The 21,062-nt window shown below is 42.0% G+C and overlaps 1 protein-coding gene across 1 annotated transcript in view; it reads right to left on the reverse strand.

Annotated features, from left to right (window-relative positions):
- Window positions 1–21,062, reverse strand: part of LOC122612838 — a 43,095-nt gene that overhangs the window by 16,651 nt on the left and 5,382 nt on the right. The window contains exons 2-3 of the mRNA XM_043786690.1: window positions 3,446–3,498; window positions 17–1,046 (exon numbers count right to left, since the gene is read on the reverse strand). Coding sequence (XP_043642625.1) covers window positions 17–952 — 936 coding nt within the window. The 5' untranslated portion in view covers window positions 953–1,046; window positions 3,446–3,498. The remainder of the gene's footprint in view (window positions 1–16; window positions 1,047–3,445; window positions 3,499–21,062) is intronic.

A 21,062-nucleotide genomic window follows, 5' to 3' on the forward strand; every position in this document is an offset into this window, starting at 1 on the left:
CCAAGAGTGCACCCACCCGCGAGTCCTGCTCCAGCTCCTCCTCGAGCGCACTGTAGACGGGCGCGTACCAGGAGTAGGAGAGCTGTTTGCGGGCAGACGGAGCCGCCGCTCCCGCTCCTCCGGCAACAACGACGTTCGCCGTGGGTGGTGCCGTGTGGCCCGCTCCGTGGTGCTGATGCTGCTGCTTGAGCGGTACGAGCTTGGCTGCTCCACCGGGACCTCCCCCCCCTCCGGCTGATGGAGCGGTGGTCACCAGATTGTTGTTGTAGCTGAGGGGTAGACTGCGCCTCTGGTGCTGTCCCCTAGTGGGCGGCAGGTGCTTGGTGGGCTTCCTGCCCACTCCGTACAAGCTGCTGTGGTGCGGGCGCCGTTGCTGCTGCTGCTGCTGCTGATGATGATGATGATGCTGATTATTCTGCTGATGATGATGATGGGTTCCCTGGGTAAGTTCCTTCTTGGTGAAGATCAGCGAGGCACTGTTCTTGCTCAGCCTTATGGACCTCTGCTTGTCCACCACCGTGGCCTCGATGTGGGTGAGCAGTGGCACCGTCTCCGACAAGGGCAGCAAGTGCTGCGAGGCGGCCGACTCCGAGGGGAAATTGATCACGAAGTTTTCGGCGGCGTCATCAAAGATACTGGCCCTGGCGGCACTCACGCAATCCTCGCTGGACGAGGGACTGCTGAGGGAGCTTCTTTTGGATCGGTTTTGATTGTGGCTCTGGAGCTTGAGGTCCTTGGCGTGCTGCTGGTAGCTGCTGTAGCTGATCTTGTTCTCCACCAGCAGTTCCAGCGGTGGCAGTTTGGCGTGATGGTTGTGTGGACTCCGATCCTGGTGAATATCCGACGGATTGGAGGGCGTGGCATGCAGATGCACCTGTTGCACCGGATGCACTTCAGTCGGCTGCAAACCCGTCGACGCTGGCATCGATGGCATCGCCATTGGTGGCCGCATTCTGGCCCGGATTGCGCTCGATCAGGTGGCTTCTGGCGAGGGATGTGCTCAGCTTAACCGTGGCTGGCGACGGCAGCGTCATGTTGACGAAGGCCTGTCGGAATGCAATGAAGAAGCTATAAGTACGGCTGACTTGGTAATCAAAATCGTATATAAGGCTATAACAAGTTGAAGGAATTTCCTAATAATTGTACTGTTCTAGCAGCTCCTTAAGCGAATCTGACAGGTTAAGCCTTAGTACTAAATAGCTAAATTTATATGAAGCCAATACCCTTTTGCCAAGAAGTTCTCCCTACAAAATAGCTACCATAGCTAGGTAGCTACCTCTACGAATTACTTCCGATTGCCAGCAGCTGCAGCTGCAGCCGCATTTGCATTTTACGATTTATTGGATTTATAGCAATTGGCCGAAAGGGAATCGGGGCTTTTTGTTCCGATTAGAATTGGGCATTGTGCCGGGGCTTCCCTTCGGAATTTAATTTGCCCAAATATGAATTTTCCTTTGCGGCAGCTGGCATAGAAATGGGGGAAACCAGGTAATCGATGGATCACAATTAAAGTGACGCCTGAATTGAATCTCCTGCTAATGCGAATGAATATAATTCGATTGTGAGCCCCATAACCACCGCGCTAAGTGGATTTCAGTGTTGCTCACCTCCAATCGGCCGAATGATTTGATTGAGCTTTCGCATCCATCATAGCGGGAAAAACTCCTGGGGCCTGCCACGGCATTTGCCAGGATATTTGCCACGGTATCCATGTAGCTGGCGCCACTAATGCAGCCAATTTAATGGCAATTAATTGGCAGAAACTCTACAGCAGAAATTTGCATTGCGATGCAACAAACAAGGAAACCAATTTCAATTCGCAAACTCCTCCCCAGGCAAACAGAATAAAACCGAAAATAAAAGCGGGCAACGTGGAGGGAAAGTCTCTGGAGGATCTGCCTCTCCATTTGCATCCAGTCAATTAAGTTTAATTCCACTTTGAGCCCGAATCAGGTGCCGCTGCCAGTGCGCCTAAAAATATCCCCCATGGCCTGCAAATTGATAAATAATAAATCGAAAAATAGCATTTTCGGTAATTGAGATAAATGTGCTTGTGCCATTTGGCTTTCAATCGTAAAGAGTGCCATTTTGATTTTAAAATCGAAATTGTGACAAAAATATAAACAGCCTCTTCCAACAGGAGAGAAATTTAATAACAGATAATTAATGATTTCATTCGCTTTGGTCACACTGGCTTCTTTGTGTGCAGTCGCCGTCGGCTTGGCCACACTGTTTCGCTGAACTCGGCGGCAACCTGCAGGAATTTTCCATTAATTTCGACTTAATTACGGGGACAGCAGAAGCAGAAGCCGCAGCTGTCTCAAGCTGCACATGCCACGCCATTCGAGGTATATTAATTTTTGGCATGCCTGCGCCTAGCCACTCCCCCTGCCGCCCCGACCCGCCTTTACACATCCTCCCGCATCAATACAACGCAGAGAAGTATGCAACGAAAAAATGCGAATTACGCATAATTGCGGGGCGCAACTGAGAAACTGTCTTACACGCAGAGGAAAGTTGAAGAAATAGATTTCATGAAGTTATTCAATGAACATTTCAAGAACCAAGAATAAACAATACCATAGTATGGCCAGCATATAAAAAATCACCATAGAAGAAAAACCTAATCAAGTTTAATCTCAATTTCCATAATTCCAAGACTTTTAATGTCAGTATTACGTATAAATACTACTGATGAATAGAATAAAGAAGTGGCAGCTAGGTACCAAGATATTTCTTGCTGTGCATTTGTACTTTCCCCTGCAGGACGAGCGGAGCGAAGGCGAGAAGCCACAAGCCGCAGCGCTGGAAAAAAGCGAGAGATAAATTGCTTGCCCCGCCCACATAAGCGTTGCTACAAGGACACGTCAAAGGACGAGTGTCGGGGGGCTGGAAGGAGGTAGGCGGTGGGAGGTTGCCGGTGTTGGGGCCGACATCTACAAGACACATTTGCCGCCGGGCTGACACTGACTGCCTGGATGCTGCAGGCAAAATTAATCGTCTTGGGCGCACTTTGTGAATTCCCGAAATTTGTCCCTTGTACATTTACACTTAACGCCATTTAAGCTCGGGGAGGCGGGCAGAAGTCAATGCCGAACCAAGATTGATGGAAGTCCCAAATGCAAAACCGCCAATTGTTTTCCAGCTCGTTCAGCCTGCATCCGGTGCTAATTATATCTGCGAGATACTGTCAAGTCATCCCGCCATGACATGCAACGAAACTTCAGCTCCAACGCAAAAACCTGGCAATCAAGTCGCAAATCCCGCACAACAAATGGGGTTTTGTTTCATCATCGCCACAACAGACCAACTAATTGACATACATCAATAGGCCAAATCTGAATTAATGAAGAGCCGACTGAATGACTGAACGAGTGGCAAAAACACTGAATTATTTCAGTCAATTACCGCCGGCAATCAATAAACGAACCATGCCAAAACTTACCATAATTTAAATGGCCAGCAAATGCACTAGAAAACCAGAATTCCTCGACGAACCTGAAAAGAGTATTAATTAAAATGTGTTTTAGAAACTTAAATATTTATATGAATTTCGTATATAAAAGAGCCCCATAGTTGGGTTTGACCCATATTCAAGACTCAAATATGCAGCATTTTATAAAACAAAGCAAGTGACCGATGAAAAAACTCCCGCCAGGCAGGAAATTAATTTGACACGTAAATGTTATGTGCCCTAATTAATTTGGGACATATGTGAACCAGTTTGGATATATTTATTTTCAAAACTATATAGAAGACTGCGAACCGTTGGTTCTACATCAGATGTTGTATTAAATGATATTACTTGGTGTAGCGTCATCTACAAATCTAAGAAATGAGGTAAAGAAATAAAAGTGCGTGCTAATCATGAAGAGTAGATAATAAGTCCAAGCATGTAATTAAATTTTGGATGTAACATTGCTGGCGATGACTTTTCTTTTGCTTTTCCGGTGCCCAACATTGAAAATTACTTCGCTTCAAAGCCTCAATTAATTGTTATTAGACCCGCCCCTAATTTAAGTTAACAACCTTTTGGCCATCATCAGTGGCTGGCTAAAAGGGAATTTTAATTGGCTGTCTGTCGTTGTGTGCAAACGGGTGTACGCGTGTATGTATGTGTGTGTGTGTGTGTAAGCGGCTAATTAGACTCGCGACCCTCCAACAAAACCGGAGGCATATGACCACTTGGCTCGGGGTTAAGCCTGGCCAAGTGGCCCTACGTGCAACTATACGTTTGCTCCATATGCAGTCATATTCATATACTCGTATATAAATTATATGAAGACACACAGGTTGCCCCGAGAATTGTGCTATGCTTTGTCTACACCCACGCACTTGGGGCGAAACTAAGTTAATTGTAATTGCAGCCTGCTCATGACATAACTACCAGTCGTCGGACAGCTTTTCCATCGATTATCGAAGAAGCCAAGAAAAGTCAGGGACACAAGTCGCTGATTCATTTATCAAGTTTCAACGATGATACGCTTTGGCCGGTGACAGTGGAAAGTTGTGTAATCACGGCCAAGAGCATGAAGGGGAATCGAAGAATAAAAACGAGAATAACACGCATTTGCTGACGTCAGTGAGCGAGCACAAACAGCTTGGCAAAGATTTATCAAGTGCTGACTACTGTCGGCGACCAACGGAGCGTATGTGTGATATTTGTCATCTTTAACAAGGGAGCACTTTAAAGGGGAGGCACTGCCACCATTCCCTTTCTCCATCTCTAATTAGCTTTGTTAGAGGGTTCGCTTGGCGAAAAAGGGGGATCGAGTGGTTGGGAGTATCTCATGTCCAGCCAAAGGATTAATACGCAGCCACACCGCATAAGCTGCTTAAGTCCTCGGTCCTCCGTCAAGCCAAAGGACTCATACGAGTGACAAATGAATCCGTTTTGCAGCAAAAGGTGGAATCTCAATTAAGTCGCTGCCAAGTCGAGCTTTAAGTCCAGCCTGCAGCCATTTCAGGCTTCCAAATCTAATTTAGGACTTAAAACAATGCCGATTCACTTCGCAGTTAGATGAAGAACGTATTGGGCGTTAAGCCTTCTGTGGGTTATACAATTAAACACTCTTAAACTCAATTAGATACTCTATTAAATCAGCATCTTAAGCTAGCAGTTTGTTTAATTATTATTAATTATTGATAGCTTGTTTCGAATGTGTGTTTGATGTGTTTTTGATATTTTAATAATGCAGCGTGCAGTTTCTAATTTACCTTTTGAATGCTGATATTTCAGGAGTTAATTAAGGAGTGTAAATATGATTTCTGTTGAGGCCAAGATACACCACACTCCACAGATAGCTAAGGTATTAGTTTTAGAGTGGCGTTCGGAAACAGCAAATTTCGCCCACACAGACAATAGTGTTGCCTCTTGGCAAAATCCCAGTCGAGAGTCAAAGCTGCGGACCGTGCATCAATAATCAATGTCGGGGCAATAGGATCGCAATCAAGTACGTGACACAAGGCAGTCAGTTGCACCTGGCACCTGGCACCTGAAAAGAATTGCAGCGAGTCGAGTTGCAATTTAAGCGGCACTCGCCCGCTGGAATTGAGCCTCGAAAATGAGATTTTACATGGCTCACACAGGAGATACAGGAGATACACCACGCGAATGCGAATCCTTGAATCCCCTCAACCAAGCCACGCCCAGTTTGGCGAAAGGGGGCGGTAAAACGAGAGGCCCTCGAAAGTCTAGACAAGACAGAGGCGGAGATGGGATAATATTAAATAAACAAGATACAAGATACCAGTGTGTGTGTGGGAGGAGAAAGGGAGTTGCAAGTGCATTACGTATACGCCCTGTTCGCCGCGTAACATAAGTTTTTCAGAGTGAACACCCAAGCTCCCTTAATGACGGCCTTTAAGGCCATGTTTTGAGGAAATTGCACAAATTAAAGACTCACGCGAGGCTTAATAGGGCCCTGGCAATCAGCAATCATTTCGCAAAGTCTCGATTCCGAATATCTGGCTTTTATCTGGGGGCCCAGGGAAGTGGCTCCACTGCAGCTGACGCTATTTTCATGTCGCTGCGAAAGCCACAAACAACACAAAAGCAACATCTTGCAACCGCACTTCCTTGCAACATCTGCCTCAATCCAAAACCCTAGCCCCACCCACCCACGCCAGCAATCCACTCCAATCCAAGCACTCATTGCTTCCACTCCTGGCACAGCTCTCCTCCTTTCATGTGGATCCATTAAAGTGCCAATAGCACAAGGTCTGGAAACTTGATGAAAGAACTGCCATGCGGTGGCTGTGGAAATTCTGGAAATTATGCTTCCTGACAAGCTCCATAGAAAGCTGATTTTATTTGGTTATTTTTAAATAACTCAATGCTCTTACAACGCGTTGAGAAGTGCACTTTCGCCATAACAGGCAACATTTTAAGCCAAGTTGAGGGGAAACGCTTTCTTTAAATATTTAATAGATGTGCAGATATGAGGAGCAACATTTTGGTGAAATGCTATTTTATACTCTAATGCATAATATTATGTTCTTAAAGAGCTACTATTAGTTAAATTTTGTGATTGCATTATGGCTTGAATATTTAATATCGGAGATTAAATGCTGTTTAATGAGGCTTACACACATAATATCCTTTTCGTATAGTCAAAGATATGGTTTGCTGCATGACAAGCATGAATTACTAAACTGCTGCTATCACATAGAAAACATTATTTTATTTGTATCGTACTTGTATTCGATGTGGAATAGCTATGTTTATATCAACAATACTGTTGAGCAGCTGTTTTCTCTCACTTTAAAGGAAGCGAAAGATAGCAACTGTAATAAATTATGTGTTTATAACTGCAATTATTTTATCAGTACCAAAATAGCGTTGAATAACGTCTATATAAAGCTTCAACTATGACTAATGAATGCATAGATACCTGCTATCTATATTAAACATTGTTAAAACACATTTAACATTTTATTTTTATAGTAAATGAAAAGCTATTGCGCTGCAGAAAAGGAAAGGAAATATTGAATAAATGTAGTTATTTTATCATGTAACTTAATGTGGACTCAAGGCGTTTGCTCGCATAAAAAACGTTGTTTATAAACAGCGATATAAAGTTGCCATCGTGACCGGCTGAAACCGTAGATATCGGCTATCTTTCATGAAATTCCCCAGAAGGCAAAAAGCAACAAACTGTTAGGGTTTGAATAACGTAAAAAGCACACTTCCTGCCAAGTTGTACTGTGAAATGTGAGCAGATTGTAAATAATTTAATATATCAACATGGCTTAAATAATTGCCGTCTTTTCGTACACAAAAGTTGCCAGCATGACGAGACAAAACCAGCCAGATAGCAGGGAAATGCTCAAAGGCAGAGGAGCTGAAGAAAAGCATTTCGATGTCGTTGTCATAGTCGGGCGCGCATGATTTCCGTGCTTAACATTTCCGGTTCGAAACTGCCATAAAATGCAGGATGGCCAGATGACAAAGGGAAGGGCTGCGGGCGGAAGCACAGATCCTGGCTCCTCCGGCTCCTCCGGCAGCTCCTGCTGCTCCGGCAGCTCCGAGGAATATGTAATGCAAAGGAGCAGACAGATGAAACAACAGTGGCTGAATGATAGACACAAGCGGAAGCGAAACTATCTAACAAAAACAAACTTTTCCACAGTAAAATGAACGAGAAAAGTTGCCACCGGGAACTTTAAGAGCCTTTCAGCTTTCAGCTTCGAGTCGAGTCGAGTTTTTAAGGCTTGAATCAAAACGGAATCGAGGCGTCCTTAACGTTGGCCAAAGTTTCAGCCACAACGCCGTAAATTGTCTCACCAAAAGCGAGGAATACTATGACCCTGGTTATTACGAACTCGCATGGCAATTAATTTGTATGAAATTCGAAATGCTTGCAAGAAATGCAAAGAATAGAATTGTACACCTCACTTTGAGCTTATACAGTTTATTTGACAATTGGACTTTTATACAATTTCAAATAAATCCACACACGTTTTCACAATGTTTACAGTTTACTTTAGCCAACTTAACTTCACTTGGCGTATCACATTTTTTGCTGCAAGTAAATGAATGCCGTGCGAAAACAAAAACAAACGTTTAAATTGTCACCGTTTTCTGCTGATTTATGGCGGGCAAAATTAATTGAGAATAAAAACCGAAAGCAGAAAGCAGAAATGAGCAAAAAGCTGAAATCGAGCTGTGCGCCTCGCGAAATAAAAACCAAACAGAGTGAAAACACACAGTTCCGAAATTAATTGCACTTGTGAACTTTTGATGCTGTTGTTTGGTTTGGTTTTTCGCCGCTGCCTTTGGCCTCTCATTTGTTACAGTGAATTCAATTAAACAATGCAATCGTATAAACAAATCTACGGCCCCACGCCCCCAAAAAGCGAGTGCGCCCTCGCGCATAGTTTTTAATTGAAAAATGTGCAATTAAAACTCTCGCAATGCATTGGCGAAAAGAGAGCGCCGCACAACGGGGCGTATGAGCAATGTACGGTATGTATAAATTATATGCCAGAGGCAAATTAATTAAAGCACTTAATTTCGCACACATTCAATTACTTTACACCGAATTTAATTAAGCGCATAAATGTTCTTTAATCTTGGAGGCCTCGAATAAATTTTGAGAATGACGGCTGTCGCTGCGATAACCAAACAAATAAAGTAAGTAAATAAATATGAGCGCTGTGTGGATATCTCCGGGATGCTCACATTTCCCATAATTTGGCACATGACATTATAAAATATTGACAGCAACACACACTCACACACCCGCACGCACACACACACGCATACACACACACACACACGAGCGGGTACCTGCTGTTAAAAGTCGCAAAACACATATTTGCCATTCCTGTTTGCGTGGGTGTGTTGGTCGCCGTATCTATGGATCTTCGGCACATGTGTGGTTGGCATTCTCATCCAGTAGCTCCTCTTCTTCCTTGTCCTTGCCGCAGGAGCCACTCACACACACACTCACACGTGGACAAACACACACCTACGCACCTGACTCCTGACCACAGCCTCTCATCAACTTAAGTGAACTTCCATTTTTAAGCTGCGTTTCAAAATATAATAGTAGTTCTTACACTACCTTTTAATTCTGTAATATTCTGTAATAAGCATTGTGAAGGAAAATAAAAATGGTTGTCCAATTATATTACGTATTATTTTATATGATCATTTGTTGTACTAACCTATGAACTATTTAAAATTATTGATAACTCATTTGGATTTTTTCTGATAATTTAATTAATGCTTCCTAACAGAATCCAAAAAATAAAATAATTTAAGTAAATTAGCCTAAATTAAAAAAATAGTTGTTAAATATATACATATGTTACATAAATAAAAATGTTGTGAACTTAAGCTCCCAAATAGATATAATCTCCTATTTATAGCAGGTCTAAATCACCGAAACGCACTGTACTTCTATCTATGTGGTCGGTTCTTTGTTTTGGTTTTGTTAGTCGAGCAAACAGATTTTAAGCAAATTGAAACATTTCCACCTGAATACCTGGAAAATGCTTCAGCAACTTGAATATTACCCGGACAACATTGCAAGCGTCTGGTCTTTGTCCTGGCTCAAAATCGATTAACGCCATATTTATACTTGAAGAAACTCGAATATTAACTAAAATATCAATTATAAACTATTTGCATTGTTTGCATATGAATGAGCCCCACAATCTGGGCTTTGTTTAGCTCAGTGTTCAATGTTCGTGGGAAATGGCAAGTCGTAAATCAATTTCAAATATTTCATGTGGAAAATTTTCATCGGATATTGTTGGCAATTTGCATTATTTTCACTTGAGCAAGTGACTTAAACATCAGTTGACTTTAAGAAATTATTGAGTCGAGCCCCTTGAATTATTGGTTAGTCAAAATGTATAGTTAATAGGAAAGCTTACTAAATGCCCAAATACGAAACTGCAGAGCAGAGCCAGGCTTAACCCATATTTAGATATTCTACTTAATGATATGGATTTTTATTTCAAGTTTTCGATTGCTCAATTGATTGTTTTACCAAAACTGTTTAGCATTTTGCATTTAGCATTTACCATTCAGGGTCATCTTTTCAATAAAAGTGAAGCGTGAGCCGAGCGTTCTTGAATTATTTAGAATGCGTAAAGCGATTGTTTATTTCTAGAAGTGCACGTGACGTCAATGAGAATTGCTTACGAGCGCATCTCCCACACTATAATCAATATCTGAAATGCCTGTTTATAGATAGAATAGTCTTACTGAATAGTAGTACTCAAGTACCGACAATCAGTAGTCGCAGGAACTTGAACTGTCGTTTGCGCAAGTAACATCCATCAAAAGTGTGTCCGTCTTACCTGCAATAGACAAAGAGAAAATGTGCTTAAATTAGTAAACAGCCCAAAAGGAACAGCTCGACGAGTGTGGAATTGTAAGTAAATGCTGGAGGTGGCCTCAGAAATCCATCAGTCACCTCCAGCTGCCCATACATCCATAAGTCCATGGAAAGTGTGGGTGACAAGTCAAAGCAACAAACTCTGATTGATGTTGATGCAATTGCAATCCAGTTGCAAATGGAAACACTTGAGCTGATCGCCTGCGTTGTGCAAGCCCAAGCTGTGCCCCACAAAATGTGACTGATTACGGTCTTTTTGAGTTCAGTTTAGTTTGGCTGAGTTCGGCACAGTCGAGAGATTTCGGTTGGGGAATATACTCGTAAGTGCATGTAAGTAAGCCCCCACCCGGCAATTTACGAATATGATGGAAAATAAACGGCAATTTTTCCTGGCAAATATTGAAAATAAATTGCCTTCGCCCGCCCAGGCATCACACACATTTCACAGCTTCAATGAAAATATTGTTCCATAACATGGCCATAAAAGTTTAAAACTGCATAAAGTCACCAAAAAATTAAAGAAAAACTGCAATGGTAAACACAAAAGCCAACTGCAGCGCATTTCTACATGTGCTGTGCTGTGCTGTGTGAGTAAATAGCTTTCATTTTACGATGTTTGCGGTGGACTGACATTTAATTTGAACCAGAATGGGAGTTTAAGAACGGATTAACAGAGATCCGTTTGCTGAAAGCATTTATAATTTAGTTGTGGTTTACTCGAACAATGTTCAGCAGTGTTTACCGATTGCTGGTTATGGTTTATTATTTATTTGGCTTTAGCCAGTGTTTGTGCGCTGGGTAATCCGCAGTTTGCAGTCATTATTTCATTTGGGTTTTTCATTCATTTTCATTAGGAAAAAGGCCACACGAGTCGGAAAATTCGTTGCATTGCGCCATTCTCAAGAATATATATAGGAAATTGGATTATTATATTGCTTTTGATTTAATAATTGTGTGGCAATATGCGAAATATTCGACAGTCATCGCCATCGCTGAATGAATCATAAAAATTAAAACTCATGTTCCGCAATTTATTTAAACGACACAATGATACTTTTCCTGTCCAGCGCTGCATTTTCTCGCGTTTTCCAATTTGGCAGCACAAGTCTGTATAATTGAGACGTGTGTTTTTTCCACAAATAATTTCCCGAATTGCGTTTATTTTCGGTTCCTGAATTTTAGTGGATGCCGGGGCGGCAAACCATTAATTGAAGCGATCGGCCCGGTCGGGCAATAAATGTTTAAGAATTTCACTTCTGGCTGCTGGCCAAAGCGGAAAGACTTTGTTTGGCTTTTGATTACGCCGAAATATAAATAATACACATACACATACAAATAACAAATAACAAAAATGCCGCCGCGAATGGGAAATTGTAAAGTTCGTGCAGAAATAAGCGAAACATTTGCAGCATTCCGGCGAAGTGATTTCGAGGTCTTCTCTGCTCAAACCGCAACCTTACCCTGGTTTTATTGAGTTTTGTTTTTCTGTTTCCCCTGATTTGCCAACCATTTTAGCTTTGACCAAGTTACGCACGGCAAACTAAAAATATACATTCGCAATTGCAATCGAAATTGCATCGCCCGATATGGCAGGCATATAGACAATATATACAATATATACAACACATGTGTGTATAAATCGAAAACCAAATGCAATTTGAAAAGCCCAGCACCAGCGACAAGTTTCGACTCAATTATTGTGCAATTGACGCCCCAATGGCCGTTCAATGCAATTCATTCCCCTGCAGTTGCACATTTTTTCAAAATTATTTTCCGTTCCTAATTGAGTTATTGTCTACTTGAGCTGAATTATTAATTGTCTGGTGAGTTGCATAATTGATATGGTTATTGCGGCGCCGTTGCATTAAGCCCTTGGATAAAGGAATTATCAGCCATTGCAGTTGCAGGTTCATTGGATCGTGAATCCGATTCCGAAAGACAAAGGAACCCTGATTCACCACCCATCCAGATTCATCCAGAACAAAAGACGTGGAATCGAGTGTAATCAGTTCGTGAATCACTTGGCAGTCGATCACGATAAAAAAAAGCGCACTCACAACACTTGGGAGTAGACAGTGACGCCTTAAATATTTACTTATTTTGTAGTTATCAATAGCGATTGGGTTTGCAGATAGAGCTGCTATCTGATTTTCATCGAAACCTTTTCCTACACAAATCAAAGCAAGAGGGAAGAAAACACTTGACACCTTTGCATTGCACCCTTAACAACTATTGGTATTCTAAAGTTTGTGATTACTAATTACCAAGTTTAATCTGTGGGAAGAACACTGCAGCAAGTGTTGCCAAATTGATATGCCACTTAGCAAATGTGGGGAAAATTGACCAATAGACCACGGCCATAAAGAAGATTAGAAGTTAGCCATCTGCAAGTACTCAAAGCACTGCTTCTGAATCTTTGCCACTATCTGAAAATAACTCAGCCAAGAGGTCTAATGTTCGTGTTTGTTATGCTGTTTGATGGCCTTCTCGCACTCCCTTGTAGCCCCGAAATCCCCAGTAATAGAGCTTCGTCTAGACTTACGCAATTCTGCGATTCGCTCCGATGACTTCATTAGCGGTGGCTTGTAAAATAAATTTAAATTACATGCGAAAAAGCGGCAGAATCGAAGAGCTGAATGAAACAATCGACAGCATTGTACCCAACAATGTGCGAGTAGCATACCTAAATTTATGCCAGCGCTCAAGTTCAAAGTCAGGGACAGCCTCTCGCCCACGAATGCGTCGATTTATTACAAATGGCAGCTGCTCGCTGACACGCATATATTTAAAATATTTAATTGAGACTCTTGAATTAATCGACTTGAAAGGAAAGTTGATTTTCATTTTGTCATTGGCGCGAGTGAAAAGCTGGAAAACAAAGCTGGAAATATAACTTGTATAACAACGCAGCAGCAGCGAAAATGCAACTAATGAGCTCTCTTGATTGTCTCCCTGTTTGCTAATTAGAAAAACAAGTCTTAAAAGACGTTATTACTTGAAATAAACTTGGCCATAGAGTATAAAACCCACCATTAACATTCAGCCCCAAAGCCATTGTTCAACATCATATCATATCGCTTGAACGCCCGGCTCCCATTCTCCCATTCTCCTTTCACTTTACTGGTTTTCATAGGTGGCACTCCTAATTAATCGAGGCTTATCTTGGGCAACTTTCAGTGCATTCAACCTCCAAGACCAAGAGCAAGTAGACAAAGCCCAAGGTTTACTCTTCCATGGGAGAGCAGTCTTATCAGTTTGCGTGTCCAAGTGCGGATTGAAAATCCAAAGGAGATCCAAGGGGATATTTTCTATCATTTCATGCGAACTGGTTTATGATTCATGGGAGGTCACTTTTTGCAATGCCTAGTTGTCTTTGCATTTATGCAAATCTGGCAAGTCGTGTGCCATAGAACAATCGAACAGAACATTATTAAGTAATAGTAGTTGTGCAATAAAACAAATTGGTAGCAAACTGATACAAACTTATATGCTAATCACAGCTGTGGAAAATTACCCACAAATATATTAATGGCCATCCAAATTTTTCGGGCCATATGTTCAGACTCAAAATTCGGAAGCTCCCTTACAATGCCCTTCCTGTTTACCTATATTTTTGGCTTATTAATTTGTACGTTTATTACTCTATTCGAGGTGGCAAGCACGCTCGATGTTTTTCCACTCGTTTTGTGTTTTTCCCTTTTTATTTTTCGTCTGTGCAATAACTGCGGTGAGGCATTGCTCAGAATATTTCGACCAGCGCACCCCATGGCGTATGCGTGTTATTCATTGAAAATTCCAGACACGCGGCTTGCCCAACTAAAAGTACCTCCCACCGACAGCCAATATCGCACCGACTATGGCCCATCCACTCTCTGTGTACACAGAAAAATTGGCGGTCTACACTACGTAATGTGTTTATAGAATTACTATTAATTCATAAATATTTTTATCCAATGAAATGAATTAAATTTACGGACTTTTCTACTGTTCTATACGCGTTTGTTTACGTGTACGGGTTGCCTGGTTTAAATTTATATTCGCAAAAAGTGTCAACGGAACAAACCTGTTTTGTAATGGTTTCGGGTTGAGTGGGGTGGTCGACTGAGTGCCGAGTGCTGAGTGGTTGCTGCTGGGGTCACCTCGCTGCACTCGAGGCATTGGATCGCTCATGACCCGTGCCGCACCCCACTGCGCCCACCCACTTCGGCCCACCACCCCATGATTTTTGAATGCATTGCGGCCGGGCACCGAAATCGTTACAGTTCCGCCTGATTTGAGGCGCAGTTGTTGTGGGGCACATCTTTACGATCGCCTCGGCTAACCGCGAAAATTGCGTTTGTGCAAAGTGTTTTGCATTTCGCGAGCTATTGCGCAAACAAAAGCCGAAGGTCAGGTGGGGAAAACAAGCTGAGCGCAAAGGGATAACTCGAACACTCTTCAAAAACTACCCTTTGTTAAATCCCTGAAGTACTTTATTCTGCTATACTACTCAATATTTTGATTAAACTAACACATTTTATTAAATCTTTAATCATATAAGCAAGCAAAGCTACAATAGTTTGCGGACAGAAAACATTTCCGTAGCCTCGATCATAATAGTGTTCCTGTATCTTTTGTACGTGGCCAATTGTAGCAATCAGCATCATCAAGAAAGATATACGTTTATTATATCAAAAGAAACAACGCAAACTACATGATAAAGATACAAAATAGTTATTTTGGACACTAATTAGTACAAAAACTATTTAACAAGCTTATACAATACATTTTTTCAAGTGCTTGGACCAACAAATTTGCAGTTTAATAAGCACAAGTCAGCAAGTCGTGCATCCTGTACGTCCCTCATTCATTCAATGATTCATTCAGTCTGTCTGAATCCATTCATTCATTCAGCCAGGCAGTCATAAGTCAAAGTACTCGGGTATTCGGGCTCAGCTGGAAAGCCCTTTCCTTGAGCGAAAACAACGAAATGCAAGGCAACTGCAACAATAACGGACACCGCAAGTCCCATAAAGTGCATTCACCCAAGGAGAAACCTCCAGACTCGCGGGAAAATGCGGAAAAGTGGGGGGAAAACGCAGAGGGCGGGATGCTGCACAGTGGGAAGCTATAAAAAAACGCTCGCTCACGTGCGGAGACCAAAACAAAAGAGTCCGAAACCGACACACACACACACACACACACACACAAAGAAAGTGCGGGGAAAAAAAGCGTTTTGTTTTCTGGTTTGGTTCACTTCATTGCATTCTTCTCAAGGAAAAGAAAGCTGGAAGAAAGGGCTGCGAGCGAGTTTATGGCAGGCCATTGAAGTCGCAGGCGGGGTAAAAGGTTATAAATAAGCTGAAACCGAAGGGGGAATACCCTTGCTCCCTTGTAGCACCTAATTATTTTTTAAGATGATGAGCTTCTTGAAACGCCTTTATGGCACCTGCTTACTCACTTAATATCGAAATATTAAAATATGAATTTTTATTGCTGTCAAAGCCCCAAAAATTGCTACGCAGAGTGCAACAAAGAGGCGAACTCGAATACAAACATCATCCAGACAAAGGCTAAAGTGGTGTGTGTGTCTGTGAGTTTGTGTGTGTGAGTGGCAGGGACACGGGCGCCGAAAATGGGGGGCGGCATGGGGTGGTGCGCTGCGAGTGGGCGGAATGCCATGTGGCAGTTTGGCAAAACTTTACGGGAAAACTTGTTAAGCAAACAGAAACCAGAATCCCGCCCTCACCGCGATCTGAAAGGGGAGCGAGCTCCAAGATAAGCGCGTTAAAAAGTTCCCAGGGAAACGGGAAACCAGGGGCGTGGGACGGGGGTGGGCCAATGGGGATTTGAGGGGGGGCTTCTGGCTGCCAGCTGTTTAATTAGTTGCACTTCCCCGAACCAGCGCTGCATTTCGGAACGGTTCGCCTAATAAAGTTTGTCCACTGCCAGTACAAATCCCCTCCGCATTCCCATTCTCCCTCCGCCCCCCTCGGAGGCCTTGACAGAAAACACACCATTTCTCCCAGTGTCTCCTCCCCCAGCCCTCCCCTTGCATTTGCTGCACTTTACGAGCGCATCCATGAAATATTTAAAAAGCTTTGTGTAACAAGATTTGTTTATGCCGGCCGCGATCTCGGCGTCGAAGTAGCAGCAGCTGAGGGGAGAACAAGCTGGGGTGTGCACTGCAAAAAATAAGAACCTCTATGCAAATTGCTCAGTAAATGGATACTTACAAAGAAGTATGTTTAGACTCCTTCAGTAACTATTATTCTTGTATTTATTCTTATTTATTTTGTATTTATCTTATTCTGTGCATTTAAAAACTATGTGTTTATGATAATTCATTTCATGAATAGAAATCGCAAATTAATGCAAATTAATGATATGTTTGAAGATCAAATCCAAATTCAAGGCCATGAAATGTCATATAAATAGTTTTTGGAACCCAGGAATGCTTAATATCCCTAAACAGACTATCAGATACCCTGATTACCCAATGCTGTAATAATTCCCGAGAACTCTACGTGCATTTGGACAGATGGACATTCGTTTAGTGCTGGAAATTATGAGTTAGGAAACGACTTTCTTGCCAGTGCATGCGGAGATTAAGGGCGCGGAGTGGGATAAAATGCTGATAGCTGGAAGGCAGCTAAAAGTTTCTTCTTTCGGGTATGTCGAGCACAATGTTGTTTGGCCCGGGCACATAATTGCATATTTATAACTCCGACAAGGCGACGTCGAAGTCGAAGTCGCCGGCAAATTAAGCGCAGCACGGGGAACGCTTTCGTTGGCTCCCCAGCCGCTCCTCTGCCCCTCCTCTGCCCTTCCTCTGCTGCTCCGCTGCCCATCCTCTGCTGCTCCATTGTGTGCAGCAATTAATGAAGCATTTCTGTTGACTGCAGTTGCTGCGCCAGGGGTGGAGAGGGGTAACAAAGGGGTGGAGAAGGTGCAGGGAAGGGCGTTGAGTATGACGTTGACTTTTGGCAAGGCAATTGAATAACCATGAGTGTCGGCTTGCTGGGAGACTTGGCCCTTTGAAACAGGCCTGAGTTGCCTGAGTTGCAAATTGATTTAAAGTTCGCTAAGACGTGTGGCTTGTGGTTCTGAATAACGCCAAAGAAAATTACCAGCAAGAAAGAGCGAACAAAGATAATAAATACTGAAGATATATGCGTTCAATTTCGTTGCAATAACTTAAAAATATCTTTGTTGTCAATATCTGAATAGAATTATATTTTTATTCATTTATTGTTGCAAAATAAGTGAAGTTCATACATGCATATGTATATGCATTACATTGCTTAATTCAATTTGACGTTCGCTTTTAATTTTCCCATTTGGGGGCACAAATGCACAATGCACAAAAGCAAATACAATTAAATATTTTATCGCCGAAACCGAAATAAATTAACTTTTTTGTGTTATCGTGATTTGCATGTTTAATGGTGGCCTTCAATTGTAAATGTTTCAATAATACTCGATTTAATGATTTCTCAACCAACATGTAAATAGTAGAAAAACAAAACAAAAATCGAAAACAATGGAAAACGGAATTCAAAAAAATTTACACCATATACATATGTTTGTATGTACACTGTAGTGTAAAAATTAAAAGGTTTGGGAGCAATTATTGAATTTTTTAAGGCACTCTACTAAACAAAAAATAAACTGATAAATAGCCATAATCCCCATTCATTTGACCGAGTGGAGGAGTGGAAAATTTATTGAAGGATTTTTTTGCATGCGCAAACATACTTCACAGATTGTAATCATTATGCAAATGACTCGATTCGATTTGAACAGTTCATTAGAGTTGCAAACCAGTTGCAGCGGGGAATTGAATGAATAATTCAAGTGTGGGACTCAAGAAAATAACTCTCCATTAATGGGAAAATTTCGATGTGAATTAATTAAAGAACTGCGTCAGTCGCACACATTAATTTAAAAACGGAGAATTTTAAACGATTATTGAAATCATAAGCTGTGACCCTGACTTAAAGCTCAATGCATGTTTCGGCCAGTTCCTCTTGAGCTATCAGTTTTATTTCTTATCAGCTGGGGCTTCAATGTCAAAGGCGAAGTGCACCCATACTTCGTGCCATTCGGGCAATTTGAAGAGCATATAAATATGTATTTACTACAAAATTGAGGAAATAACTTGATTGTTGTTTTCAACGCTTTTCGGTTTCATGGTTTTATGGTCTTGAATTTGTTGCATGAAACACTTAAAGATAATTGAGCTTCAGGCTTCATTAATATGTTTAAACAAGGCTATTGGCTTTTTAAGTTTTGCAACCTTTTTTAGTGACAAATTAGGGAAGGTATTACCTAGTAATAGTATGTTTAATGTTCGGCAGACGCTGCCGGTACTTAAGTATAGTTAAAGAAATACTATTTTTAGTTTTCATCGCAAAACCACGTTTAATAACAGTTTTGTTCGTTTCCTTATTGAAATAAATAAGCCTGATAAATGATATATTTGCTATCTGCGTCCACGTATCTCACTTCCTGGTTTGTGAATAAGTGGCTATACCACTGCCTCGTAAATTGCGCCCTTTTACAAGTCGTGCCGCGCCCTTTTTAATGCAATGGCTATAATCGGGGCCGAGAATGTTTATGGACCTGCACATCGGTTTCAAAAGGCGGGGAGCGAAGTGCGTGCTTATGAAAATGTTTACAGCATCTGTGCAACGGCCAACGGGCCAAGCAATGAAGCTGGAAAAGAAGCAGGAGATCGAAAAGCGTGGATGGGGGATCGAAAATGTATATATATATTTATATAAAGGGGGGCTAAGAGGGGGGCGGGGCCGGCGAGTCGGTGTGCTTGGTTAGGCAGGAAAAACGTGATGCGAGTGAAAGCCAAGTAAGCCAAGGAAACAGCTTTCTTTTCGCCACCAGAAGATACAGATACAAGGCACCAGATACACATACCCATGCCCATACCCATACCCATACGCTGGCACATTCACTTTCGACCACAAACACAAAAACTTGGCCAAGTGCCGCAAAAATGCATTTGTTTGAATTTGCGCCGAGCAACGAAATGTGAAATGTAAAATGAGAAATGGGAAATGAGGAATGGCCAGGCTTCGAAAGTGGGTCACAATCCAATGCCAGCAGCAGTAACACTAACTGAAACAGAAACAGACTCTACTCTTTTGGCCAGGCCAACACGGCACGTCCGTTCGAATGGTGAAATGTGTGCGGTAAACGCAAGAAATATGATGATAAATGAAAGGCAATTGGCACAGACTTCTGTCCAACCTCTGCCCGCGGCGAAGTCATTTTGAGGGCGGTGATCAGGCCGAGAAGCCACTAACCACTAACGACAAGGTCAGTCGGTCCAATCTCCTAAGCGGACATGCAGTTCCATCGATAAGTCTTATCGAGACTGGCCAGATGGAAAACCTGCTGACGGAGATGAAAATAAACATGTGGAATATCCAAGAAAATAATCTCCAAAGTATAATGTACTAAAAACTTATATTAGAACAAGATATAGGATATCTATTTCAAAATGAATGTGCATTTTATATAAGCTATCTTTCAACACAATAAAGTTTTTGTCTGGGAGCTTAAACATCTTGAAAAACATCTGCTATATCGCTCGCTGAACCGGTATCTAACCGATATGATATCACGAATATTTATACCATCCCCACTTTTGGGCACCGGCTAAACGATAAGAGCCGAATTATCACGATAAGAATTATTATCCTTTGTTTTTCAGCACATGCAGTTCCGTTTGCAAAAGCAAATGTTTTGAATTCAGCTGGGACCGTTAACCTCTGACTTCTCCGATGGAAATTCTCAAGAGAATTCCGTGCGACACCTGAATCATACTACAGGTTAAGTTCGATGTTATTGACCATCAGTTGTCGAAGCAAGGCGAAAATGCAGGCGAAATACCTGAATTAAATGAAGTGAGACATGGGCGAAGGCGGCAGGTGGGGAACAGGTTAGCATACGAATATCACCGCACACAACTTCGCAGACTTCATAGTTGTGCCTGCTAAGTAGGTAGATGGATGAGGAAACAAATAAGAACTTGCTGGCTCATAAACACGATTGTGCAATAGGCCATTAAGGAGATACCAGAACGAGTTACACACAATCTAGATGTTGTATATGTACATATATGCACGGAGCGAAAAAGCGCTGACATTTGATTCTGGTGGATTTTACAACAGCCTTTTACGAGTTTGCAATACACTTCCGTCGAGCGACCTTCGAGTGATAATCGAGAGCTCGAAAATATTACAACATTTTTGATTACGAGACAACAATCGTTGTTTTCCCCCACCAATGGCCAAACTCACACGTTCCCATTATCAGCGCGGCTTTTCTGGACCCCAATGCCGCGCACCGCCATGTGGTTGGGGTAAAATAATACGGAATCGACGTCGCGAATTGAAAAGCCAGCAGAAGTGCAATAAATTAAAACACCCACACGGGTTAACGATCGCGGGGTCAAAGGGGGACTTCAGACAACAGGCGGTGCAATTATACAATTAGCGCACAGTGGGAGCGAAAGAGAGGCCAGCACAGGCTGGAATATATTTGCAATAATGAAAATAATTACAAATTCAAATTCAATAAACGTAAAAGCAAAACAATAAATAAAGTCAAAGCAGAGACCAAGAAAAAAGCTACGGTAAATAGAAAACTCATTAATAATCTAGCTGATATTATATAAATTTGCATAGATTAAATTGTAGTACTTCAGAA

Source organism: Drosophila teissieri, chromosome 2R (assembly GCF_016746235.2).
Source record: "Drosophila teissieri strain GT53w chromosome 2R, Prin_Dtei_1.1, whole genome shotgun sequence".
NCBI classification, from domain to species: Eukaryota; Metazoa; Arthropoda; class Insecta; order Diptera; family Drosophilidae; genus Drosophila; species Drosophila teissieri.